At 50.2% G+C, this 25,554-nt stretch overlaps 9 protein-coding genes across 9 annotated transcripts; 5 read left to right on the top strand and 4 right to left on the bottom strand.

The window, feature by feature from the left end:
- Positions 1–96: 96 nt before the first annotated feature.
- Positions 97–912, top strand: FPRO_01373 (uncharacterized protein; the record flags this gene model as incomplete). The annotated part of the gene is made up of 1 exon (XM_031232194.1): positions 97–912. The coding sequence occupies one exon, from the start codon at positions 97–99 to the stop codon at positions 910–912; it is 816 nt and encodes a 271-aa protein (XP_031075100.1).
- Positions 913–3,773: 2,861 nt separating this feature from the next.
- Positions 3,774–5,800, top strand: FPRO_01372 (putative heat shock protein 70 (hsp70); the record flags this gene model as incomplete). Its single annotated transcript, XM_031232205.1, has 2 exons — positions 3,774–3,841; positions 3,910–5,800. 2 exons carry the CDS (start codon positions 3,774–3,776, stop codon positions 5,798–5,800), a joined length of 1,959 nt encoding a protein of 652 aa, XP_031075101.1.
- Positions 5,801–6,324: 524 nt separating this feature from the next.
- Positions 6,325–6,981, bottom strand: FPRO_01371 (uncharacterized protein; the record flags this gene model as incomplete). Its single annotated transcript, XM_031232216.1, has 1 exon — positions 6,325–6,981. One exon carries the CDS (start codon positions 6,979–6,981, stop codon positions 6,325–6,327), a length of 657 nt encoding a protein of 218 aa, XP_031075102.1.
- Positions 6,982–8,056: 1,075 nt separating this feature from the next.
- FPRO_01370 (uncharacterized protein) lies at positions 8,057–10,783 on the top strand (the record flags this gene model as incomplete). The annotated part of the gene is made up of 3 exons (XM_031232227.1): positions 8,057–8,324; positions 8,380–8,625; positions 8,685–10,783. The coding sequence occupies 3 exons, from the start codon at positions 8,057–8,059 to the stop codon at positions 10,781–10,783; spliced, it is 2,613 nt and encodes an 870-aa protein (XP_031075103.1).
- A 490-nt stretch (positions 10,784–11,273) lies between these two features.
- Positions 11,274–13,441, bottom strand: FPRO_01369 (uncharacterized protein; the record flags this gene model as incomplete). Its single annotated transcript, XM_031232238.1, has 4 exons — positions 11,274–11,395; positions 11,467–13,035; positions 13,089–13,291; positions 13,368–13,441. The coding sequence occupies 4 exons, from the start codon at positions 13,439–13,441 to the stop codon at positions 11,274–11,276; spliced, it is 1,968 nt and encodes a 655-aa protein (XP_031075104.1).
- A 949-nt stretch (positions 13,442–14,390) lies between these two features.
- Positions 14,391–15,410, top strand: FPRO_01368 (putative 35 kDa ribonuclease H; the record flags this gene model as incomplete). The annotated part of the gene is made up of 1 exon (XM_031232249.1): positions 14,391–15,410. The coding sequence occupies one exon, from the start codon at positions 14,391–14,393 to the stop codon at positions 15,408–15,410; it is 1,020 nt and encodes a 339-aa protein (XP_031075105.1).
- A 178-nt stretch (positions 15,411–15,588) lies between these two features.
- FPRO_01367 (uncharacterized protein) lies at positions 15,589–18,369 on the bottom strand (the record flags this gene model as incomplete). The annotated part of the gene is made up of 4 exons (XM_031232261.1): positions 15,589–15,887; positions 15,946–17,693; positions 17,748–18,191; positions 18,278–18,369. The coding sequence occupies 4 exons, from the start codon at positions 18,367–18,369 to the stop codon at positions 15,589–15,591; spliced, it is 2,583 nt and encodes an 860-aa protein (XP_031075106.1).
- Positions 18,370–19,243: 874 nt separating this feature from the next.
- Positions 19,244–20,377, top strand: FPRO_01366 (putative dienelactone hydrolase family protein; the record flags this gene model as incomplete). The annotated part of the gene is made up of 6 exons (XM_031232272.1): positions 19,244–19,307; positions 19,373–19,415; positions 19,465–19,505; positions 19,564–19,715; positions 19,773–19,898; positions 19,952–20,377. 6 exons carry the CDS (start codon positions 19,244–19,246, stop codon positions 20,375–20,377), a joined length of 852 nt encoding a protein of 283 aa, XP_031075107.1.
- A 338-nt stretch (positions 20,378–20,715) lies between these two features.
- FPRO_01365 (uncharacterized protein) lies at positions 20,716–23,470 on the bottom strand (the record flags this gene model as incomplete). The annotated part of the gene is made up of 2 exons (XM_031232283.1): positions 20,716–21,932; positions 21,982–23,470. 2 exons carry the CDS (start codon positions 23,468–23,470, stop codon positions 20,716–20,718), a joined length of 2,706 nt encoding a protein of 901 aa, XP_031075108.1.
- Between the last annotated feature and the right edge of the window lie 2,084 nt (positions 23,471–25,554).

A 25,554-nucleotide genomic window follows, 5' to 3' on the forward strand; every position in this document is an offset into this window, starting at 1 on the left:
GTCATTCTTTTGAATCCTCTGCAATTAGCTCATATCGTATCGTCTAGGCCACCTTGTTGAACCGATTGACCGATACCCTTGTAACCAATAATAAATATGAGCGATATCAGTACCGAGGAAGAGCAGAGCCCAAATCCGACGTTTTGGCTCGAGTTTCGCACTTTTGATGATGGTCTCTCATCACAAGTCAACTCATCATCCACTCTCACCGCATTTCCTCAATTCGCACAACTACCGCCTGAGCTGCGTCTACGAATATGGTCATGCCTCATTCAACCCCGCATTATCGTCGTCTGCTGTCTTCAGCGCGACGAACGGCTTGATCAAAGACTTGATGAGCTAAATCAGCGGTCTCGTGGCAGATCGGTGCCTGTATTGTTGCACATCAACCGCGAGGCGCGATATCTAGCCTTGCAGCATTATGAGCTTGCCTTTGGCTGGCGCATATCCAAGCTCCTTTCAGATACGCCCGTATCTGAACCGCCGCGCGTGTGGTTCAATTTCGCCCTTGACGCTGTATATCTTGCAGGTGAACTAGAGGCGTATGACATCTACGGCTTCAACTCGGCAATGGTGTATTTCTTGCGACGGGAAGACACCCGCAGGGTCAAGCATCTCGCCTGCGTACTCTCGGAGCTCGGCTACGCGGAGCAGGAAAGTGATCAGGTGTTTGGATGCTTGTGGCACGTTGTCGATGGTTTTCCTGCTGCGAAGAAGGTCCTGCTGGTCGTAGGCGAAAAGGATGAGGAGGCTTTGAAGGGAAGTAAGTTGTTGAGCACAGATAACGTGATGCAGAAGATATGGAATGGTTTCTTGGGTGGATCAGCAACCGAGACGAGTTCGAGGATGGCGGATAAGTCAATGCTTATGATCGAAGAACACGATCTGCCGGGGTTCATTGCGAGGCAATGAATAGCCTGGTCTTGAATATAAGCGAAGTAAATAGACGAGAAGAACCACATACATACCTCAGTCTAGGTATAGGTAGTCTCACATGAGCTCTGCCCCCATTGGATGCTCTTACCTGGCAAGTACCGACAGGGGACGGGAAGACTATATGTTTTGGATGGATCTTGACGTGTGGGGACGGTGTAGGTATATTTAAAATAGAGCTTTCGAGACTTATATCAGTTGCGTTGCATATGCCATTGCTGTTCCAAAGTGTGGTTGCTTCTTGGTGCAACGGATCACTGCTATAGCTTGATAGCAGTTTACAATGTCAGGCTAACTTTTAGCAAATACCTTAAGCTTATGCCCCCAGATGCAGTTCAGATTTGCCGTTCCTTGACGTCGAGTAATGAACTCTGAGTACAATCAGGTGTATGATAACATCGCGGTTGAGGCATCATGATAATGAACAATTGGCTATAGTTATAGCCTGAAGAAACATGTTCGAAAAGAGTCACGCCGAATATTACAGCAACAATTCGAAAGCCTATCCGCCCCATCTCGATCTATCACAGGGAAATCAGCAGACCTGAGGATGTCTTTCATCATGATGCTGTCTAAATATCCCTAATCGGGTGTTGAAAGCTCCAGGGTAAATGCAAGTCAGAAGCTAGGATCCAGCCTACCTAGAGGAGGAAAGAAAACTCAGGACTTCAATCCTAGATGACAAAAAGACTTAGGTAACTTAGCCTAAGTTTAGGGTATCTTTACTAAGTTTAGAATGCCTTTTACTCAATTTATTTTGACAGCCTATATTAAGGTCCTGCGTTTTCTTGCTTCCCGAGGCCAGCTAACCATCCACACAGAGAAGCCGGTTTCTAGATGGAGCTAATCACGACATGGAACCCCACATACGATCCAATTGTTTGGGGTCGCCTCCAAGCGAGCACAGAAGCGGCGAAGCAACTGACCCATAGTTAGAGAAGGCAGAAGAATGAGGAAGACAGTGAAATGAGGCGATTGCGAACAACAGCTGGAACCACGATTTCCCTGTCAGGATGAGCTGTTGTGCTCTGAGCTACCTGTCTACCAGTTGTACCTAAGCTGTAAGGTACAGTTGGTGCCTTGATGAGGCTGCCGCTGTGAAACCCGAAGCCCAACGACGAGACTGATTACACATGCAATAGCTTGAAATGGGCCTCAGGGGTTCTACCGGTTGCCTGACAACCAACATGCCCAGGTAAAAAGCAACTGTGCAGAGGGGCCCTCGAATTCCTACGCCACGCCTCAGCCCTGGGGTGTTGCGAGCCCAAGTGGATTCGCAGAGGGCCGTGGAAGCGCTAGGAAGACGAAGTCAGTTTGTTGAAAAGATAGAGGCAACGGAAAGGAAAGACAACAAAGGAAGAGTTTGGAGATTTGGATCCACCCGGAGAAAAATAATGGGGTCAACTGCGTAAAGATCATATGCTTTCATCACGGTTATCGACTTACGGCGAGCAATTGAGCTTCAATGTTGGCTGGTTGTACAAGGTCATATCGATTTCAGCCTGATAGACTAGTCTATGATCGAGATATAGGCAGCGTTGTCGGCGATGATGAATCCCGCAGTAAGCATTGGTCATTGTACATGCTTGGGAGGTAGACATCTGACTGAGAGACGCTATGCGATTGATGTATTCAACCAACGGCCATGACATTGTGAGAAGATAACGTATGATACTACTGTAGACGTGGACCACTATTGAAGCATCATCAAGCAGGAAACAGGCCTGCCGCATCGCGAATACACGCTGTGCAATCCAATCAGTTGAGCTGACTCAAGTAGCGGTAGCCACCACATGGACACCCGCCGTCGGATACCAAGGCAAGGCATCAAAGAACTGATTTCTCTCTGGTTAGAGGATAGGCGCATTCTTGACTCTTTGGGAAAATTCTGATAATTTTGGCAAAGTCGGCTTATCGAGATTTGCTCCGAGTGATTGCCACAACATTATCTAGATTCCGTAATGACGCTCCATGATGAAGAGGCAATCTAGAGTTTTCGCGGTGCTAAACCCCAGGGAGAGAAGAGCGACACAACATGAGGGAGCGCCGTCTGAGGAGGGGCACGAAGAGGGAGCTACCTGTCCAATGAGGTCGATTGGTGGGGAAAAGTAGCCAGTACGGATGTCGAGGTGATGTCTGCACTGCAAGAAATGTAACCAGAACATGAAGCTACAACCCCTGCCCGGATGCCCCGCGCTGGAAGATTTGGGAAGCAAAAAGTTTATGAGGACATGACATCAGTAAGATGAGAGCACAGGACAATCAGGCACAGGACATGGGGTACCAGGAGAAGCTGTGAGATCTAGAGATAACAGACGGAAGCTACGGGAATAAACACGATGAACTCTTGTGTCTTGATACCTCAATCAGGAATCAGCCAGAAGCAATCAAAGATCCATCTCAGGTTGCGCATTGTTTGGGAGACGCAATTTTTAGTGGGGCAAACCCAGATCTGCCTGTCTGCCAGGTGCACGCAGCTGCTAGACGCTTCTTCATACCCCTCGCCCCTCCAAAGCACGCCCCCCAGCAACGCCTAGCAGCGCCCAGAAAGTGGTAGACCCCCCTGCAACACCAGAGAAGCTCTCCAAAGTGGGCTCCTTTGGAACAGCGCAGAACCGCATCGAACCTTGGCACCCGCCTTTATTTAGATCCTTTTGCTCAACTCGCTCTGTTCCGTCTTTCTTTCTCACAACATCATCACACTCAAATACCCTCTCAAAAGTCTTCAAAAACCCGCGATCCTCCATTGAAGCAACTGCGATTTTCTTTTCCTTTTTTCTTCCTACTCTACGACATAATCTTCACCCATTCTACACACAACACCACACACATCACACACAATGGCTCCCGCCGTCGGTATCGATTTGGGTACCACGTACTCTTGCGTGGGTATCTTCCGTGAGGACCGGTAAGTTTTATACCAAAAAATTCATTTATGAGTTGCATTAGGAGCATGACACTAACTCTTTTCCCCAGATGCGATATCATCGCCAACGACCAGGGTAACCGAACTACCCCCTCATTCGTCGGTTTCACCGACACCGAGCGTCTGATTGGTGATGCCGCCAAGAACCAAGTCGCTATGAACCCCCAGAACACTGTCTTCGACGCCAAGCGATTGATCGGTCGCAAGTTTGCCGACGCTGAGGTTCAGGCCGATATGAAGCACTTCCCCTTCAAGATCGTCGACAAGGGTGGTAAGCCCAACATCGAGGTCGAGTTCAAGGGCGAGACCAAGACTTTCACCCCCGAGGAGATCTCTGCTATGATCCTCACCAAGATGCGTGAGACCGCTGAGTCTTACCTCGGCGAGACTGTCAACAACGCCGTTGTTACTGTCCCTGCCTACTTCAACGATTCTCAGCGTCAAGCCACCAAGGATGCTGGTCTCATCGCCGGTCTCAACGTTCTCCGAATTATCAACGAGCCTACTGCTGCCGCCATTGCCTACGGTCTTGACAAGAAGGTTGAGGGCGAGCGCAACGTCCTGATCTTCGATCTTGGTGGTGGTACCTTCGATGTGTCTCTCCTTACTATTGAGGAGGGTATCTTCGAGGTCAAGTCTACTGCCGGTGACACTCACTTGGGTGGTGAGGACTTCGACAACCGTCTGGTCAACCACTTCGTAAATGAATTCAAGAGAAAGCACAAGAAGGACTTGAGCACCAACGTCCGCGCCCTGCGACGTCTCCGAACTGCTTGCGAGCGTGCCAAGCGAACACTTTCTTCCTCTGCTCAGACCTCGATCGAGATTGACTCTCTCTTCGAGGGTATTGACTTCTACACCTCCATCACCCGTGCTCGTTTCGAGGAGCTCTGCCAGGATCTTTTCCGATCCACTATCCAGCCCGTCGACCGTGTCCTTACCGACGCCAAGATCGACAAGTCCCTCGTCCACGAGATTGTCCTCGTCGGTGGATCTACCCGTATCCCCCGTGTCCAGAAGCTCATCACCGACTACTTCAACGGAAAGGAGCCCAACAAGTCCATCAACCCCGATGAGGCTGTTGCCTACGGTGCCGCCGTCCAGGCCGCGATTCTCTCCGGTGACACCTCCAGCAAGGCCACCAACGAGATCCTGCTTCTCGATGTCGCCCCCCTCTCTCTCGGTATCGAGACCGCTGGTGGTATGATGACCAAGCTTATCCCCCGCAACACCACCATCCCTACCAAGAAGTCCGAGGTCTTCTCCACCTTCTCCGACAACCAGCCTGGTGTTCTTATCCAGGTCTACGAGGGTGAGCGTCAACGCACCAAGGACAACAACCTCATGGGCAAGTTCGAGCTCACTGGTATCCCTCCTGCCCCCCGTGGTGTTCCCCAAATTGAGGTCACCTTCGATCTTGATGCCAACGGTATCATGAACGTCTCCGCCGTCGAGAAGGGCACTGGCAAGTCCAACAAGATTGTCATTACCAATGACAAGGGCCGCCTGTCCAAGGAGGAGATCGAGCGCATGCTTAACGATGCTGAGAAGTACAAGGAGGAGGATGAGGCCGAGGGCAAGCGTGTTGCTGCCAAGAACGGTCTTGAATCGTACGCTTATTCCCTTCGAAACACTCTCTCCGACCCCAAGGTCGAGGAGAAGATCGAGGCTAGCGACAAGGAGACTCTCACTGCCGAGATCGACAAGGTCGTCCAGTGGCTCGACGACAACCAGCAGGCTACTCGTGAGGAGTACGAGGAGCACCAGAAGGAGCTCGAGGGCAAGGCTAACCCCATCATGATGAAGTTCTACGGAGCTGGTGGTGAGGGTGCTCCTGGTGGCATGCCCGGTGGCCCCGGTGGCTTCCCCGGTGCTGGCGGCCCCGGTGGTGCTCCCGGTGCTGGCGGTGACGATGGTCCCACCGTCGAGGAGGTCGACTAAATTCTTTGATACCCCAACATCAGTCTCGACTTCTAGAGTTGTCTTGTGTCCAATGGTACAATGCGGAGGCTAGGGGTCTCATGGGATGATATGATGAGATTAGATTTTTCTGTTTTGTTTTTGCGACTTTCACGGTTATGAAAAAGCTCGGTGGTTTTTACCCAATGTATTTTAATGAATCGATGAATCAAAGATGTTCACAATAACCACTTCGCTTCTTGCTTTGTGACATGTTTGTCATTGTTGGTACAGAACTTACCGATTACATCCCTGGCTCTTAGAACCTCAGTATCGCCATAAAAACCCTTCATATCTTCATGATTGTTCAACTTCACGGATGGTGATGTCTTGGGTCACATACATATGTCCAAGGACTCAAAGAACGTATTTCGATATATGCAGAGGTATTATCGTGTTTCAGGCTCCTATCATGAGAATCATTATTGGTGTGTTGACAGCTCGAGGACGTTTACAGATCTTGGTTACGAAATTGGGAGTTTTCTATTAATACAGGAGCAAATTGATCAATTTCGTGGCTCAACAGGCTCATTAAATACTGTCCCTTCTGGTACCTTCCCCTCTCTACTCTCCCAGACATCTTCACTACTCGGTTTCCCAGGGCCATACTTTGTAAACTCTTTCGCACGATAATAATCCCTGATAGCCTTCTCCCGCATCTCAGGAGAGTAACTCTTGGTACGCATGCAGAACCAGAAGTCATCCCAATGCTCACTGCATGACCTCATCTCACCGTAGCGATACACGGCATTGAATTGTCCACCCATAGAGTTGCATGCCCATGCTTGGTCGAAAGCCTGACGACAGGACATGTCCGTAGGGAGCAGGGCTTCGGACAGGGCGTCGCGGGGAGGAATATCGGCGGGTGTAGGGGTGGATGAGCGTGCGGATTTCTTGAGAGAGAGCCACGATGGCAATTTGGAAGAGGAGGAGTTTTGTTGTTGTTGGTCTTCTGTTGCGGAGGGCTTTGCGTTCTTCTCAGCTTCAAATAGGTCGATGAACTTTTGGATTTCGGGATCGGTATTGGAATTGGATGGGGCTGATGTTGAAGGGTCTGAAGTTGTGGTTGCGGTCGTTGATATTGATGTGACAGAAGGAGCCTCTTTGACAGGCGCAGCTGACTTGCCCTCGCTGGGAGGTGTTGAAGACCATAGCCAACCCATTGCGACGTTTTATAAGTCGTCGATTCAGCTGAATATCTCGTTTGAGGTCTCGTGATGGTTGATGCGAAAAAGCTCGGAATTAGTGGAGATAGAAGGGAAAGTATCGAAGGGATAAGCGCGGCTGAAGCCTGGATCTTGATTGATAGAGAACCGACTTTCCAATTGAATAGGAGCGATATAATCTTACTTGAGTCTTGTTGGTGGAGCGCAGATTGTTCTGGATATTGGAGATTCGGGTCATGAAATGCGACGCTTAGAGGGATGCCGAGGAAAAATAGATCTGCCGTATTCCCGACGAGATCTGCTCAACACGGGACTTCAGAGTTATCATGTCATAATTCTTCTAGAATAATAATCGGTATGATACTCTAAGCTTTCGTATACACTTTCATGAGCCTAGCTATTATGCTGCGATCTAACATATGTACGTGAAGGGCTTGATGTCTGCCGTGATAACCGGGCATTATGTGTTTCTCTACCTTGCACTCTACTGTTTTCTGATGGGAGGTTAACAAAGACTACTACGAACGGGAAGCTCTAAACAGTAATTCCCTAACCTTCCTGACATATTCAGAATTAAATAAAAGTATTCGTGAGCAAGTTTCGTGAGGTAATTGAAGCATCATCGTGATCTCTCTATATCATGGATCGGATCATAAATTAATTGCTTGGTGGGGTTGATCTTCACATGGGTAGGCATTTCAGCCACTGGTCAAAAAGGAAACAGATACTTTTTTTGAGGTATATGTATATATTTCTATCACCATAGTATGATTACTAGGTACCCAAATCTTAGATTAAATCTCCGATAAGAAGAATAATGCATTGTTAGCCATACAACGTGTTTCATAGCAGCTCCTCATCTCAAGGCAGTCCAGGCTGAGACTCTACTGCCATTCTCAGCTTATGACCTCATTGGAGGAAGCTAGCTGCAATGCGACAGCTCCAAGCTAGCCCTTCCTGCCAACAATTCTCTACCCTAATTAACAAACTTGGTCTCTTCACGAACTTGAGAATTCTCTCACTCTCCCAACCTGACTTGTTGCAGTATGCGCGCTGTTGGGATCGAAGCATCATGATTCCAAGCCGAGGTCTTGCGACGGCGGCACTTTTCGCAGCCCGCCGGCCCCTCATATCATCGAGATCCCTCGGATGTGGCTTCGCAGCAGCTTCTCTTCGACAACGGCTCGGCCAAAATGCGATAAACCGACCTGGTATTCGTGTGTGGGAGAGCACAGTCGTCAACCCCGAGGATGCGGTTCCCCCAATTGCACCCGAAGAAGGTGCTGACAAAAGCGGCCATATCACTACACAATCCAATGAAGCAATTCTCTTTTTCGATAGTGAGTCTCCTTATAGACGAACCATCGACTGCTTGTCAGCTGACATGGAGACCAGATATCTTTCCTCTCAAACTCAGCAGCGTTCTCATGCGTCCTTGGAAGTCGGACAACGACGTATCGGATTTACTCAGGCGCTTCGAATCATCCTCCTTAGGCATTCTAGACCCAATTCGCCTTGTGAAGACAGCCATTCCAGAAGACTTACCAATAAAAGTGACCGAGATCTTACCACGGCTCAAGGACGGAGGTGCATATGTCAAATTCATGCATGATTCCAACATAGACCCTGCCGAAATTGAAGGTACATTTTGCCCTGTTGGAACTCACCTTACGCATTTACTAACCCACTTCATCTATCAGCTCAATTAGCAAGTCGACTGAAAGAAAAGCCCATAAAACCTTGGTTCTCCATCTTCCGCCCTGTCAACGCTCGTCTCGTACAGGGCACGCCATGGCTAGAAGACCTGTACAGATACCCAACCAGCTTCATCAAAATCGAATTTGTTCCCCCAACTCCTGGCACCACCCCTGAAGAGCTCCCCGAAGAGACGTTGTACTCTTTGTTCCGCAAATATGGAAAAATCGCAGATATTATACCACAGCCAACCGACTCAAAGGTTATGCCACGGTATGCCCATGTCATGTTTCCCGTAACAAGAGACGCAATTATGGCTCGCAACTGTATGCATGGGTTCATTGTCAACGAGGTCTTGGGAGGTGGCAAGAATGGAACTAAGCTCCGCCTGTCCTTCGAGAAACGCGTCAAGGCTCATAGTATTTGGAATTGGTTGACAAACCATCCGCGTATTGTGATACCCGTTTTTGCTGCTCTTGTAGCTGGTCTTTCGGTTCTGATTTTCGACCCTATCCGGGAATTCTTCATCAAGCTCCACATTCAGCACTCTCTAGAGTTCAAGGACTCTCGAATTTACAAATGGTTCAAGAAACAGTCTGGCAACTTTGGCTTATCAACCAAACCCAAGGGAGATGGTCTCGAGGAAGTCTGGAATCACCGACGAGACGCGATCGACAAAGTGCAAGGCTGGCTTGATGAAACATCTGACACATTCATCGTTGTTACTGGACCAAAGGGCTCGGGAAAGGTTGAGATGGTCATGGATCAAGCTTTGGAAGGTCGAAAGAACGTGCTCAAGATCGACTGCAGACGCATTGTCGAAGCCAGGGGCGAGGCGGGCACTATCAAACGTCTTGCTACAGCCGTTGGCTATCGTCCCGTATTCTCGTGGGCCAACAGCATGAGCAGTATGATCGATCTTGCTGTTCAGAGCACAACGGGAGTCAAGGCTGGCTTCTCGGAAACCCTCGAGTCTCAGTTGACTAAGATCATGCAGACCACTACCGGCGCCCTCAAAGATGTCGCTGTTGGCTCTCGTAACAAGAAAGATACCGACTACAAGCTGTCTGAGGATGCTTGGCTGGAAGCTCATCCTGAGCGTAGACCTGTTGTCGTCATTGATAATTTCCTCCACAAGGGCGAGGAAAACAGCATCATCTACGACAAGATAGCTGAGTGGGCAGCGACTGTCGTGCAAAACAACGTCGCCCATGTTATTTTCCTTACTACTGACTCGGCCTACTCGAAACCCCTGGATAAAGCACTGCCCGACCGACTCTTCCGCACTGTTTCCCTTGGTGATTTAGCGCCCGAAGTTGCAAAGAACTTTGTTCTCAGCCGGCTCAAGGATCAACTCGCCGCTGATGAGAAAGCGCGAAAGGAGCAAGGAGATGAAGAAACTGAAAAGTCACCTATCCCACGCCCAAACATATTTGAGCTTGATCAGTGTATCGACACTCTTGGTGGCCGTCTCACAGATCTGGAGTTCCTCGCCCGGCGCCTACGAACCGGGCAGTCTCCCAAACAAGCCATGGAAGAGATCGTTTCTGAGACAGCTACTGACATTGTTCGTATCTACCTTCTTGGCAAGTCTTCAGAGATTGAGGACAAGAAATTCTCTTCTCAACAAGCTTGGCATCTTATCAAGTCGCTTGCTCAAACCCCCAACCTACGTTATAACGAAGTCACACTCTCTGCGCCATTCTCCTCTGCAGCACCTGTGGCTGCGTCAAATGCCGATGCCGCCATTGATAGCCTCGTCAGCGCCGAGCTAATCGCGGTTAAGACGCACCAGGGCCGACCCATGACAATCACGGCTAGCAAGCCTCTGCACCAAGCTGCCTTTTCGGTCCTTCTACAGGACCGTGTCCTCAGAGCCAGGATGGACTATGATGTTATCAATAATTCGTCCAAGGCCGAAGCTCGCTCAATCGAGAAGGTTGAAAACGAATTGGCTCTTCTGGGCAGCTTGCCTCGTCAGACAGCAGAGACAGCAGGGCGTATTAACTTCTTGCTCCGCAAGTTGGAGGATAGCCAAGCCAAGATCACTAAATGGGATAAGGAAATGACCACTTTGAAGAAGCTTCTTAGCGAGGAGTTTTAATCACGGGTTGCATACTCTGGGAAGGATTGCTTTGATCTATGTCTCCTCTCTAACTATTGTCATACTATATCAGAATAGGGATATCTGAGATTTATTGAAGTCTACAAGAATTTTCCAAGACCCAGAAAGGTGCTTATGAACAATACTTATCATCCCATAGTAGATCAGCAGTGGTGTCATGGTTCAGATATGGTTGCAAGAATCTTGCAGTAAAATTGAAATTTCATCTGTCATGAATGGTATACAACTGGAAAATCCCCTAATCGAACATAAATCATGAAGCCAGTCAACGAACGGGCGTCTCCTTCAAGGCAAATCCGACATAATGAATCCCCATATTCATGCTTTTTCTTCCAAGGATGCTCCCAAGTAAACATTTGCTCAAAAAAAAAAAAAAAAAAAAAGGTACACTCGTCGCCTGTATCATGATCAAACAAAGTGACAATAGTTCACCATTGACATCCCACAGCCTGCACTATATTAATTAGTCCTAAGCCATCATGGACATTTGTGATTGATCGGGCTCTGTTGGCTGAGCTGATATTTCACAACCTTGAGTGAAGAATATGCGAGAATCTGTATCGTAGTCGTTTGTTATGCTGTAGTAGTTTCCTAATTCACAGTTAGTCACTCGGCCTTTGCGAGAGAAAAAAAAAAAAAAAGGGGGGGGCAAGCTGACATACCTCTTGGAACAAACCACATGCCTCCAGCGCTGAGTCGGAATGAAGCCTCGTTCACAGTGACAAGCACCTTTCCGGTATGCACAAAGAAGACCATGTGCATCTTTCGCGAATTCTTTGGCCTCTTTTCAGAGCCAGCAGGTAGATCAACAACACCCGCACCCATGAAAGGGGTGGTGAGTGTCTTGGCCATGCGGAAAGATACATTTTGCACAACACGGGTCTGAATAGCTTCACCTGATATAGCGACCCGATCCTCCATAACCTCAACTGGTTCTTCGTCTCCAGGAGGATTCGTCTCGTGCTCAGGCTCCCACAAGATGACCTCAGCGTTGACAACACCAGGATTCAGCTCCCACTCTTCAGGCTCGACCACTTCAACTTCTCGCACAGGCTTGGATTTCGGCCTTCCACGAGCTTTTGTCCTAGGCTTTGCAGGCGGTTCTTCTTGAGGCGCGCGGATGATTTCTTTGATAGTTGACAACACGAAGCGATCACGGCCAGAGACATCCTTAAATTCCTCCTCCTCTTGAACCACCCTGTCGCCTGCCCACCAATTTAGTGGTTTGAATGAATGTCTCCCAGATCTTGTCGTCTTAACTTCGTCGGGGTTGTGACGAACAGATACCAGGCCTCGCTTCTTGGGCATCGGAGGTCTATGTTGAATTGCTGCAATCGATGTGTCCCCAACATCACCTGCGGTCTGTGCTTTAGGTTTCCGTCCAGGTCTCCCCCTGGGTTTTGGCTCGACTGCTGGCGCTGACTTGGCTGGTTTTGAGGGTTTCGAGGCTTCGGTTCGCGGTTTCTTGACTTGTCTGGGGGATTCTTCAGGTTCAGGTTCGGGATCTGAGGCTTCGTTATCAGGCTCTTCATGCTCCTCGGCCTCTTCTGGTTCCTCTGGCGCTGGTCGTTTCCGTGATTCGGGAGCGGCTGACTTCTTAGGTTGAACAGCGGTCTTCGGTTTCCGTCCCCTTCTGCCCTTGCCTGACTCTTGAATCTCTTGAGGCTCTTCTTCAACAGGCTCCTCCTCCGCGGGCTCTTCTTCGACTGGCTTGGCCTTCGCTGGCCTTCCTCGTTTCCCTGGTTTCCTGGGTTCTGGTTCTGCACGTTGTGACTTGTCTTTGGCTGATGCTTTGGTCTTAACAGGCTCCGGCTCCGGCTCTGGCTCCGACTCCTGTTCTGAATCGTGCTCTGAAGAGTGTCTAGTTAGGTCGTCAACCAATTCGAGAGACTTATCGAGAAGGTCCATGTCGTCCCCAACGTCGCCGGCTTCACTGGCTTCAGGTGCATCTTCCGTTTCATCAGCGTCCTCCTCCTCCTCATGAGTGCCGCCGTTGACTCCATTCGCCGTAGCTTTCCCGCGCAAAGAGGGCTTTGCTCCAAAATCGATTTTCCGGGTCACAGTAGCGTCGCGATCGTTGGAAAAGGCTGGGCGGGTAGGCGAGGAGAGATGTTCGAGGTTCGGGTTTCGTCGAGGGGAAGACATCAATGTAGTCTTGACGGGCGACCGACTTCGAGGGATGGGATACTGCCTATTTTCCCTAAGTACAGTCTGAGGTCCCGGCCCAGGAACTAGAATGGTGTCAGTCAATGCATCTTACGGTTGTGGGCCTTTGCGATCGCACTTGTTTCTATATCCATATCTTCACTGCCGGCTTCGTCCTCATCGTCTCCGCTCTCATATTGGTCGTTATTTGGCGCTTCATCCTCGTCATCGTATCTTTGGTCGGATCCGGTTTCTTTTTCTGGAGAAGAAAGAAGGTCGTCCAAAGGTTGCATGCCATATTCGTCGCGATTACCCGTGTCTATTAACTCAACACCAGTTTTGCTACAAGGACAATTAGACCCTACACAATACAGGGAACGATAGAATTTTGCGCTTCAAACGCGCAATATGGACCTACCGACCACGCTCGCCAAGCTTGTAAATGGCTTGCGGTTCAGCAACCTCGCTGCGCCTTGCGCCTCGAGGTGCCATTTTGTTTATTTTTCTCCTAAATTTATGCTGCGTCTTCTTGTTCTTCTTGTGAAAAGAAATCTCTTATAGCGGCGTCAAAGTCAAAGTGTATGGGTGCGATACGGCGAGAATTGGAAACAAAGACGCGACGGGTGACGCGGTTGTGAATGTTGTTTGGTGGTGACTTTTAAGCGGCGCGCCCAAGTAATTGGAATCGAGTGGTCCCCGCCTGGAGCTGGGAGGGGAGGGGGGGGGGGGGGGGTCGGAGTGTTAGAGGGTCACAGTTGATTTGACCAGTGAAATCTGACATGAGTACAGTGGGCTTGAGTATGCTTTTGCATGATACCTAGGCCCTAACTTGCTCGGTCCTTTAACTGTATGCGAAGTTCGTAATGAGGAAAGAGCTGTGCTGTGGATAAATTATTCAATTTTCATTTATCTATACTCAATCGGAAGCTCAGCCAATCTGTTATGTTCATAATAAGTGACTGACTTGATAACTTACCAGTATTACTTTCAGTTTGCCGCTGCATGTGGCTTGACTTATAGTGGCGCTGTAATGGATAGGGACCTTAGTGCATGCAATCGCTTGTTTACTTGTTCTCAACGGGCATCAACGACAATATCAGATGACATGACTCCAAGAAAATCAAATACAATTCTAGATTACTAGAATTAGGCTAAGCCAATCGTATATCTCCCATGACTTACAACATGGAGCTTACTATGCCTGCCTTTAGGCTGGTTGTGGTAGTCAAGTGCCTGTACCTAGTAGGCATAGGTCAACGGCACTATATAAAATATGGGGCCTGGGTGCTTAACGCGTCTAGACGCGTCTCCTGGAACTCTTACCACCAACTTTCTCTTTACTTCAACTTCCATGACAACCAGAGGCATCAAAACGATCAATTGACAAATCTGTTCCCAAAACTCAACTTGCAACATAATAAGCTATACATTTCATCTCATAATGACGGATTCACCAGCTAAAGAAGTCCCCGAGACAGTCACCCGCTCCTCAACAACTTATATCCCACCCTCAGTCCATGGCGAAGCCCTTCTCTCAGGCTCATCATTCAACCACTTCTCCGCCGTTCCCTCCTCTCTACTCCCCAGCAACCCTTCCGACCCCTCCTCAGCAACTCCATGTTGCCTCGGTGTCGACGAAGCCGGACGTGGCCCTGTTCTCGGCCCCATGGTCTACGGCGTCTTCTTCCTCCCTATAGATCTCTCTGATTCTCTACTTCGCGAGAAGCATCACTTTGACGATTCAAAGGTCCTCACACCCGCTGTTCGTTCAGATCTTATGCGCACACTTTGCACACCTGGCTCGGATCTTCACGACTCTTGTGGCTGGGCAACAGCTTCACTATCGGCTAGAGACATCGGCGCGAACATGTACCGACCTACAAATGCCTACAACCTCAATGCACAAGCTATGGACGCCACGGTCGATCTTATAAAGGCTGTGTATGCGCTTGGCGTAAATATCCAGGAGATTTACGTTGATACAATTGGCCAACCAGCGGCATATCAAGCAAAGCTGCAGCGCGTGTTTCCCACAGCCAAAATTACGGTTGCCAAGAAGGCCGATAGTTTGTACGCCTGCGTCAGTGCTGCATCGGTATGCGCAAAGGTCACTCGTGATGCCGCGCTCGAAGTTCTTTTTGAAGCGAGGGCAGACGAAGACGAGAAAGACGGTGAGGGCATGGCATGGGGCTCAGGTTATCCATCTGACGGACGCTGCGTTAATTGGATGAAGGGCAACATGCATCCTGTGTTCGGATGGGGACCCGAGTGTCGATTCAGCTGGGGGACAGCAAAAGACATGCTTGAGGCCAAGGGAAATGGTGTCAAGGTTGAGTGGCCACTTGAGGATGACGGTGAGACGAGTAGGCTCACTGATTACTTCACCTCAGGGGACAAGGATAAGGAGTCATCGGAGTTGGGTAATTGGTTTGGTACACCGGCTGGCTTGGAAGCATTCTAGATACCCCTATAACCTTCTTGGGAACGAATTTATTGAAACAGTCAAATTTTGGATATCACCTGGGCGTGAATCGAACATATTCTCCTTTTATTTTTACAGTAGACATTATATCCTGTTCGCTAATCATACTCGACAAGGCCCAGCGCCACTGCTCAGACTCATACACAACCCCTATGCATTAAATTTCGTCAATGTCATCCTTCTCCGTGGAAGTCGTGTTGGCCTTCTTGCCCCGGCTATCCAAAGTATCCATGCTAATGTTATCGCTGTCCTCACGCGCAGGCATGCCAACAGCCTGACGCGCTGTATCGGAGTTGGCAATAAAGTCGCGGAGCTGCTGCTTCGCAATCTCGACACCCTGTGTCATAGCAGCATTGCCCATTGAGAGCATAGGGCCGAGGAGGTTAAGCGTGTACGCAACATATGTACCTCCGGCGATGACCAGGATAAGGAGGCAAAGGAAGGGGTTTCGCAGAACTGAAACGCCGTTTGTTAGTAAAAGCACAAAGGCCAATCATAGGCGGATTAAACTTACCAGTCAATATCTCGTTCCAGCCAAGAGCAAGGAGTAAACCATAAAAGTACCAAGGAACCTGAGCAACACCACCAATAGCACCTCGCTTAGCTTCGACATAAACTCCATCGGCAGTCTTCTTGAATCGTACAACAAGGTCCTGGCGCTTGCCCTCGCTGAGCACCGTCATCTCCTCCTCGAGGCTCTTGCCATCCTCTTCGTCGATACCTCCAATCGGTGTGAGGTCCTCCTCATCACTAGCCTGGACACCGTTGGGCTGAGGTCCAACGAAGCCTGGTAAGTCAGGGGGGCCATATGTTTCCGACAGTCGGAATCTCGAGAGAAGAGGAACAAGGGTGAGAGTAGACTCTCGCGCCTTGGTGTAAATACCCTCAATATCGTCACTGGGACGCCATATCCTGGGTACGCCAGCCTCGTCGTATCTGAACTTATCTTCAAAGTTCTCTCGAAGCTTCAGCAGAATATTGCCCTCCATAACCTCTTCCTCGATCTTTTCTCGAAGGGCGTTCCAGCTCTTTCGGCGCAATCGCCATGTGCCGATCTCAACCTCTTCCTGAGTAGCGTCGAAGCTCTTAGCTCGCTCGGCAAATCGAACCTCGGCTTCCTTGACAATGCCCGTGAAGACTTTCCATACTCTGTCCCAGAGATCCTTCTCGGAGTCGGGCTTCTCGCCGGTTTCGGGGGCTCCACCGCCGGCTCGGCCGCTGCCCAACTTGTTGAACTCGAGACCAACAGCATCGCCAAGTCGAGATCTGACCCAGCGCTCGACACGGGTCGCAAGTCGTCGCATTTCTTCTTTTCGTAGTTTAGCGCTCTCTTCGTCAAGCTCCTTCTCAAAGAGCTTGAGCTGCGATTCGAAGTTAGTCCATGAGACCCCTTCAATGAGTAAGCTCTGAGCCTCAACACCAAAGATATCCAGTGTCTTTCGCTTTTCGTTGGCAACAATTTCGGCAAATTCGTAGCTACCACCAGCCTTCTGCCCAGCCTTCACCTTGTTGGCAACAGCCTCGCCGAAAGCAGTGACACCGGCTTTGTGGGCGGCGGCCAGTTGGCCCTGGTAGAGTGCCTTCAGGCGAGTATCAATCTTGCCCTCGAGCTCGTGTCGCTTGCGGGCGTAGACCCCCTTATGGTATCGGCTTGCCTGCACCTCGAAGGCCTTGATGCACTTCTGGCGAGCATCGTTACCAGCCAGGCCAAGGTCGGGCAGAACGGTTGGGACACCGAGCTTGGAAGCTTCGCTCTGCTTCTCTTCAAGGGGCGTGACTACGACGTCAAAGTCAATCAGAACTTCTCGAGAAATCTCGTCGCAACGGAACTGAGCCAGAAGCTCCTGTTGGGTAGGCAAATCCAGGTCCTTGTTGTTCACAATCTGGTCCCAAATGCCCTCAGCGTAAACGGAGAAACCATCGGCAGGAATTCGTCGGTGATACTCGGGAAGGAAGAGACCACCCTCGAGCTCTTGGTCACCGTGCAGACCAGGTTTGCCGTGTCGATGTCCAGCGGTAAACCGCGACCCAAGCTTCTGGACCTCCTCGGTGAACTTATCAGCCTGAAGGATCTTGTGGGGTAGGGCAGCAAAGCCAAAGTCGAAGTAGTCCTCGATATGCGAACCCTCGAGCCCCTGAGGCTTGGAGATGGACGACCAAATCTTAGTCAGGTCCTGAATCAGGGTGGTTCGGAGGTTGCCCAGGGGTGTAGTGCCAAGATGATCGCGAATGACGAAGAAGAGTAAAGATCTGGGGGTCGACCTAGCTAGAGTTAGTAACAGCGCAAGCAATGGGTTACCGTAGAGCTTGGCTTACTGCTTGTCCTTGAGGAACAGCTGCAGGTTGACCTCGAAAACGGTCTTGAGAAGTCCCATATTCGCGCCCTGGTACAAACCAACCTGATGCTCCCAGATGTTGACGATCAAGACCTCGCTGGTGGCCAGCGCAAAGAGGGCACTTTTGCGCTCAAAGTCCTGGTCCTCACCGCGCTCTCGACCATCGGTACCCTCAACATCCATGACAAGGATGTTGTCGGACATCTTTGTGCCTGCGCTCGTCTCGCGCTTGTTCTTGGACATCCAAATACCCTTGGTGGTCTGTCGACGCTCGGTTTCTGACATGACGGAAAAGTCGGTGCCAAAGAGGTTGTTCAGGAGGGTCGACTTTCCGGTCGACTGGGAGCCGAAGACGGAGATAAGATGGTAATTGAAGCCAGATGCAGCAACATCGGTAACGTTGAGATACTCATTGAGGTGGGTGCTGTAGTGTAGTAGGGTTAGTTAGTTCTGAAGACATCATGAGTGACAAAGTGGCGGGGAACAACTCGACAGCTGTACAGTACATACTTGAACTCCTTGTCCTCGTCGATAACCTGGACGCCGTGCTCATAGCTTCCAGCCCCCGGCGCCTCGCCGACGGCAGAGAAATGGCCGTTCATGGTATGCGATTGGTATATATCAAGGAGAAATGTAGTAGACGTGAGTGGGTGTAGGTAGAGGTGGTTTATTCGAGAGCTAGGGCGTGCATCCGTGGATAAAGTACGGGTGGCGACCCTCGATATGATGAACTTATGTTATCGTGAGAATATATGCTGAAGGAAGTGTCCCTTGTTTTAATTTGTATAGAGGGAGAAAAGGGTCAGAAACAGGATCGAGAGTTGTTGGGGCAAATAACTAGAGCAGTCGGACGACCAAAAAGTTGTGACCACCTGGACAGAGACAAGGAAGGACAGGATAGATCCTTGTGACGACGACCGGAATGATGGGGTTGTGAGGTACGTACTAAATTGCTGGAACGAACCTCTTCTACCCTGGGATTCGACGGTCCGAAGGCGGATTAGCAGTCGAGGTCCCACTGAAGCACCTCCCTATCACTCCTCATGTGCAGGTGCTCTACGGTAATTAGCTATATGGATACCCCTGCCACATGTTTATTTCTGTGATTCGGTGTTCAAAAGCGGTCACATTGTACTGCAGCAGCTGCCCTAGGACACGCACCGCAAGACATGTCATCAACTACGTTCTGCTACTAACAAGAACTTACTACTGCTTACTCATGGTAGAGACTGGTTCTATACCTACGTAGCGGGTGCTGGCGGGATCGGTCCGGGTGCCACAACGGACGGATCAAGTTATGAAGCTTGAATGATGTTGCCCTCGGCCAATCAGAGGCGTCTCGCTTGAAGGATGTACATATGTAACACCCCGCCGAGGGGCATCGAGGGGAAGTTGATAATGATATGAGGTTGAACAGCTATAACCTCAGATATTGCAACTTTGAACCTCCAAAACATCAGGTCTGAAGGAAGAAAAATGTTGATCAAAGAGTCTCACGTTGATGTCCCGACCTCTGCCAATGGCAAGGAGGGTACTATGCGTATGTCCAGCTCAACTCTCACGATATGCGACATGAGAAGCTTACCTACTTACACTCGTGACCAGGCATCTTTGTCTTTCATCCCACTATTCCTGGATATCCTAATGCGCAAGTCTCCTAAATCCTCTCGCTCTACATCATTCTGACCTTCGTTCAGACGCTTCCCTGGTGTGAGTCTCTTCAGCGAGATCTACCAAGGTAAGTCCTCACATTATACTCACATCAATATCACAGCAAGCTCACTCTACTTCTCCAGTCACTGGCCCTGTTGCCCGTTTCGCCCGTCAGATCGCTGGTCAAGGCTACATCGTCGCTGCACCTTCATCTTACCATGACTTCACCGGCCCTGAGCCTCTCAAGTACGACGCCGAGGACACTGATCGTGGCAACAAGTTCAAGATCGAAAAGGTATTCACTCGACAGCCAGCACTGTTAACTTGTGCTTACGATCACTAACTGTGATAGACCCTCGAGTCCTATGATGCCGACTCATACGCCACCGTCGATTACCTCCTCTCACTTCCCACCTGCACAGGCCGTATTGGAGCTACAGGCATGTGTCTAGGTGGTCATCTGGCCGTTCGCGCTGCTGTAAGTCTTTCACCAAGCATTTTCTCTTCATATTAATCAACAGCTCGACACAGCTCGACCCTCGCATCTCTGCTTGCGTTGCCTACTTCGCAACTGATATTCACTCCCGTACACTCGGCCCTTATGATGCGCCCAACACTTCATCAACCGCTCCTCCCAACAGCAACCATACCATCGATCTCTTCAACAAGTTCAAGGGAGAGGTTGCCATGATCTTTGGTGTAAAGGACACTCATGTCCCTGATGCTGGTCGCGATCTAATCCGTGCCAAGCTTCGCGAAGCTGGTGTCCCTACCAGCTTCTATGAGTTTGCGTGGGCTCAGCACGCCTTCATCCGTGACGAGCTAAGCAAGGGACGTTATGATCCTGCCATCACCAAGGTCTGCTTCGAGGTTTTGCTGGAACTCTTCGGTCGTGTTCTCAAGACTGACTTGGGGGCAAAGGACGATGATGTCCCACCTCTGGAGCACGTTTGCTAAGTCAGCAGCCTCCAGAGACGCAAAGTTCCTCGACATAACAATTATCCTCAAAATATTTGATTGAAGTGTAATAATAGTCTAAATTCTTTACTTCGTGAATATTGAGAGCTGCTGGTCTGCAGTCCCTGGCTGGGTTTCATAAACCGATACATCCACACTCTTTTATGCGGACGACCCAGTCTGATTTCTAAGAAAGGAGATGACTGTTCTAGTCTCTCAAGTAACCCGAATACCAACATAGAAAAATTCAGTTCCGTCCCAAATAACCTCCCCAATATTACTATTTTCAATACACACTGATCAGCCGTTACGGTTCGTCTGTCTCACTTCCAGGTCCACTAGCGCTGGGGAGCGGGTGGCTGTCCTTGAGGAGGCGGTCCCTGAGGCGGTCCCTGACCGGGCCTTTGCAGGGGGTGGGCGACATTATACTGGTTGCTGGAGCCGGCATATGGCTGATAGCCTTGAGAACCTTGAGATGGGCCGGCAGAGAGATTAGAATGGTAAGGCGTTGGGCCCATGCCAGCCTCAGCCTCTTCATCGAAGGGGCCACGGTGAGGGCTGCGAGGGCTTGCTTGCGTCAACGTGATGCTAGCACGAGGGGCCGTCTCGAGAGAAAGGGAGGGGATAGCCTCACCCGCCTTGCGGCGACCCCGAGTGCTCTCACGCTTGAGATCAGTCCGCAAATGCTCGATGTCGCGGTTGCGGTTGACTTCATCATCGTGAGAGCCTAGGGTATGGTTGTCACTATTATCCCAGACACCGAGGCCGGCGGCAGGGGGGCGCGAGTTGAAGCCCTCAGCGGCCTGGGCCTGGCTCTCTTCAGTGTTCTCCTGCTTCGAGGTTGGGACCATGCGAGCTTCATCAGCAGCCTTAGCAGCCTCCTCGCGGCTGTTCTTGGCAAACTCATCGGTAACAGTAACAGAGTAAGAGGGGTTTGTAGGTCCACCAAGTGGCTCACCGCCACCACCAGGAGCAATGAGAGGCACCTTCTTCAGAGCCAGGGCAAGTGCACACATGAACTTAGAACGGCGGCTGGCGCGGACGGAATCGTTGTGCCAGTTGGACTTGTGAGCGATGGTGACATAGAGCAGAAGCTTGTCGAGGTTACCGACACCGCCAACGCTAATGCTAAGATCAGGCTGGAAGTCACGAGCGTTCTCGGGTTGACGGACAAACTTCTCCATCTCCATGCGGAGAAGTTCAATGTCCTCGAATGAGGTATCGAAAGAAACGTTGACTTCGACGGTTTCGTGCATGGCCTTGCTACGAGAGATATTCTCGATCCAGATGTTATTGAGCTGAATGTTGGGCACTTGGACTGTTTGCATGGTGTCCAGTCGGTGGAAAACAGAGTAGAGGAGGGAGATCTTGTTGACAACCATCCTGGTGCCACTGATATCGACACGATCACCGACATCGTAGGGGTGCTTGACGAAAAGGAAGATACAAGAACCGAGGAATTCCTGGGCAGTAACCGCGAAGATGAAAGACAGAGAAAGCAGGGTAGTTCCGGCAGTGGTGAGAGTGGTAATGAAGCTACTCTGGAAGAAAGCAACTGTGGGGATTGTCAGTGAATTCAAACACACTTCTGAGGTGAGACTTACGGAAAACGAAGATAACGACCAGCAGGACGACGACGAGAAGAATCTTATCAAAAGCCTGAAGAGCTTGACCAATATCCTTCATACCTTCGGCGATTGCCTTTCTCTCCGTACCGATTTCGACAACCTTTCGGACCATCTCATCGAGACTAATATCACCATTGTCATCACCGTCGATCATATAGAATGATTCCTCAGCTTCTTCCTTGTAAGCGGGTCCAAGAACCTCCTGGAAGTCATCCAGAACAAGTGAGTTGTGACCCTCGACAACGTAAGACATCCATATACGTCGACCCATTGCCTCAGATGACTTAGTCTTCTCAAGAGCTTCGATGACGATGGAGTGAGCGGAGTTGGGGTTGAAAACTTGTCGGCCAGCGATCTCAGAGGCAAGGTTGCCGAAAACGGAGGTAACCTTGTCTCCGATCTTGCCAACCTCTCCAATGAGCTTCATGGGGGTGGCAGAGCCGTTGCGCTTGTGTCCCTTCTTACCACGGAGCATCACCTCAATGCTATCATTAATGATGGCATCCTCATCAGCGAACTCGTGACAATGGAGAGGGAAGAGGGTTCGAGATGCATCGAACAGAAGCCCGAGCAAGTGAACCTCACGCTTAGACTCCCTGATACGGTTGGCAAACGATCGCTGATGGTAGGAGATACCAATCAACTGGACAATCGCTTTTTCACCAAGGAAGACAGCTGAAGAAACGAAAAGAGCACCCAGGACACGGCCCATAGTGCGGACCCATGGGACGTAGTTCTTGCCTCTATCTTCCTCCATCCAGAGGTTCTTGAAAGTGACATAAGAAGCCAAGGCCCAGAAGAAGAAGGAGAAGGGAAGGATGAGGTTTCCGAGGACAGTTGCGTACTTGCGAGTACCCTTGCTGACGACGCCAGTAAAGAACATGAAGAGCGAGGGTAGGAACCAAGCAACAACCTTTGCGATCCAGCATGAGAGCCACATGATGAGAACCCAGAGGAAGATTTTGAAGAGCGGAGGGCCATCATCGCCAGCCCTGTCACCATCTCCGTTCCATTTGCCGACAGGAATGCCATCCTTCTTGCCAATGGCGGCGAGGACAATCAGGGGAATGGCCAAGAGAAGGCCGACGGGGACGACGTATACAAGGTATCTGGTGACAACAGAGAAGCCGATGATTTTGTAGTAGAGTCTGCCCATTGGGTTCAATGTGGTTTCCTCTCCTCCGGTACCGCTACGAGAGAGGCCATCGCCCATTCTCCTTCGACGGCCGCGGTGACCTTGACCGGTGAGTTTTTCGTCCTCGGTAGGAGAGTTGCTATCCATGGTAGAGGGTTGAGGCATGTCGGCCTTCCTCATACCACTCCGGGCAGAGGCATTGCTCTTGACCGGCGTGAGCTGAATACCGTCGCCCATTTCGTTATTGCTGTTGGTGCCACCAAGGGGAACGAAGCCTGTGTGAGAGTGACGCGAATTGCGGGGAGACAAAGAAACGTGGCGATTAACCATTCTCGTGTGTAGTTATATATCAAACTCCAACCAGGGAGTTGAAAGGGCGGGAGTATTCGATGTGGAGGCCCGAATACTTCGAGTTAAGAGGCGATCGACCTGTTGGCGTGAGTCGAGGCCGATGATGAAACCGATAGGCGTTTGAAGATTGGAGGTCGGGCAGTGCTAGCAGGATATGAGACGGTGGTAGGATATCAAATCCTAAGCCGCAATGATCTGCTTGCGCTCGAAGGGTGTCTAGGAGTCAGGTAGGAATGGAGGTGATGATCTGTTTGCTGAAGACTTGCTCCAAGCTAGATATGCCAATGTTGTACGCCGATGATGTAGTAGATTCAAGGAAATAAATGCAGGCAAAACGCTACAACGATCCCATGTGTTTCTCCTCCTCTTTTTTTGCAGGTATAGGACAAAGAGCGAAGGTGATCTGCAGTCTTCTCCAGCGAAGACGAACAGGAACAAGTTGGTGGTTATTTGTGCTACCTGAGGTGAGATGAGGAAGCGAGAGAGAGAGAGAGAGAGAGAGATCAAACCTAGGAGCTAGGAAACAAAACAGAAGATGGGAAGCTTTCAAAAGAAGGGCAAGCCTAGGCCGGGGTGGGAGGGCCGTGGTTATAATAGGGACTGGAACGAGAGTCGGTGGAGAAATGATGAAGAGGAAGAAGAGAGAGAAAGGGAACGACTAGGTAGAAAGAGAGGTTGAAGTCAATCATTGACGAACGAGGTTTCGGGGATCATGGATTGGGTGGGTGTTCCTTGTTCCTTCCCTGTCGGACTTGGCTCTCGCTCAAGCTCGTGTGAGTGCGAGATAGTTACAAGTTACACTGTGACGACATCCACTATCATGGTGTGCTTTTCCTTTTTTCCTCATGTGCTAGGTACTAGGCTAGGCCAGGTTTTGTTGCTATTTGAGGTTTGTCCGCCTTGCCATCCAAGCACAATCCTAGAAATACCAAGCCGGGACTCAGGTACCGTCAGCAACGAAAGGGGTCCCCGATTGTTTTTTTTTCCTTCCCACTCACGGGCGGGTCATGGCTCTGGAGAACCTAAGAACTTTGGGGCCGTGAATCCACCAGCAGCGCGTCTTCAGTCATGGCGAAAAGCCAACCACCCACTCAAGTTTTTCTCTCCAGGTAATGTATGGACCAAGTCCAATTGGGTCCTGGGTCGTTAGGGCCCTCAGGGCTCCCCTCTCGCTGGATCATGAGCCCTACCAGCTGAAAAAGGATCCGCGACAGGGTCCCCAGACACTGGGCACCTCTGCAAGTTTTTTGCTCTTTCACTTTTTTCCCTTTCATCTGCTGTATGCCGGGCTTCAGGGGCACCCGAGCCCCCCAAATGTCCGCGTTTATCCAGTAATATTTCAGAACGGCAGCGGTTCTCAACGCCGGGCCAGGGGGAGGCGCCGCCCCCCGGCAGCCACAAACAACCATTGACAAGCTGGTCTCAGATACCCCTTTGTTTCACGTCTCCAAATCGGGCTGGAGTGCTACGCGGCCGAAAACTCAACACATACGCGAAATACTGTACAGTACAGTGCAGCCTTTTGTTATGGCAAGAAATATGTAGGATTCAACCAAGGATGAGACGTGGGCTTATACGAACGTGATTTTGGTAGGCAAATGCATGACATTTCTCAGCTTTGACAATCAAAGTCTGTTTATGTCTCGGTTTGCACGTCTAAAACACCCGACCACCAACAGGCCATCCATCTACAACACCGCAAGAAGAAAATCTTTACCACGAACAGAAGACACACACCCAAGCAAGGGAAGAAACATAACAAAGACTGGGGACCAGAGGCGATTGTCGATACGAGATCAGTCAATCATCGATGCAAAGCACCAAAAGTTAACATCTAACCGTATCTTCTCCATATTTATTCCACTCAGCACTGTCCACCAAGAAAGCTTCAAGCTCTCGAGGTGTCCCTCCGTGGCAAAGATTTACACCAGAGATCTCAAGGGGTCCATATACCGATCCCACATCGGGAGCTGACGTTTTGACGCCAGCAACTGCCACAGTGAAACACGGTACGGTTTCTCCCTGATCTGTGATAGTTTGAATGTTGTTGAAAGAGTCGTCAT

This window comes from Fusarium proliferatum (assembly GCF_900067095.1).
Source record: "Fusarium proliferatum ET1 genome assembly, contig: FPRO_scaffold001, whole genome shotgun sequence".
Lineage (NCBI taxonomy): Eukaryota > Fungi > Ascomycota > Sordariomycetes > Hypocreales > Nectriaceae > Fusarium > Fusarium proliferatum.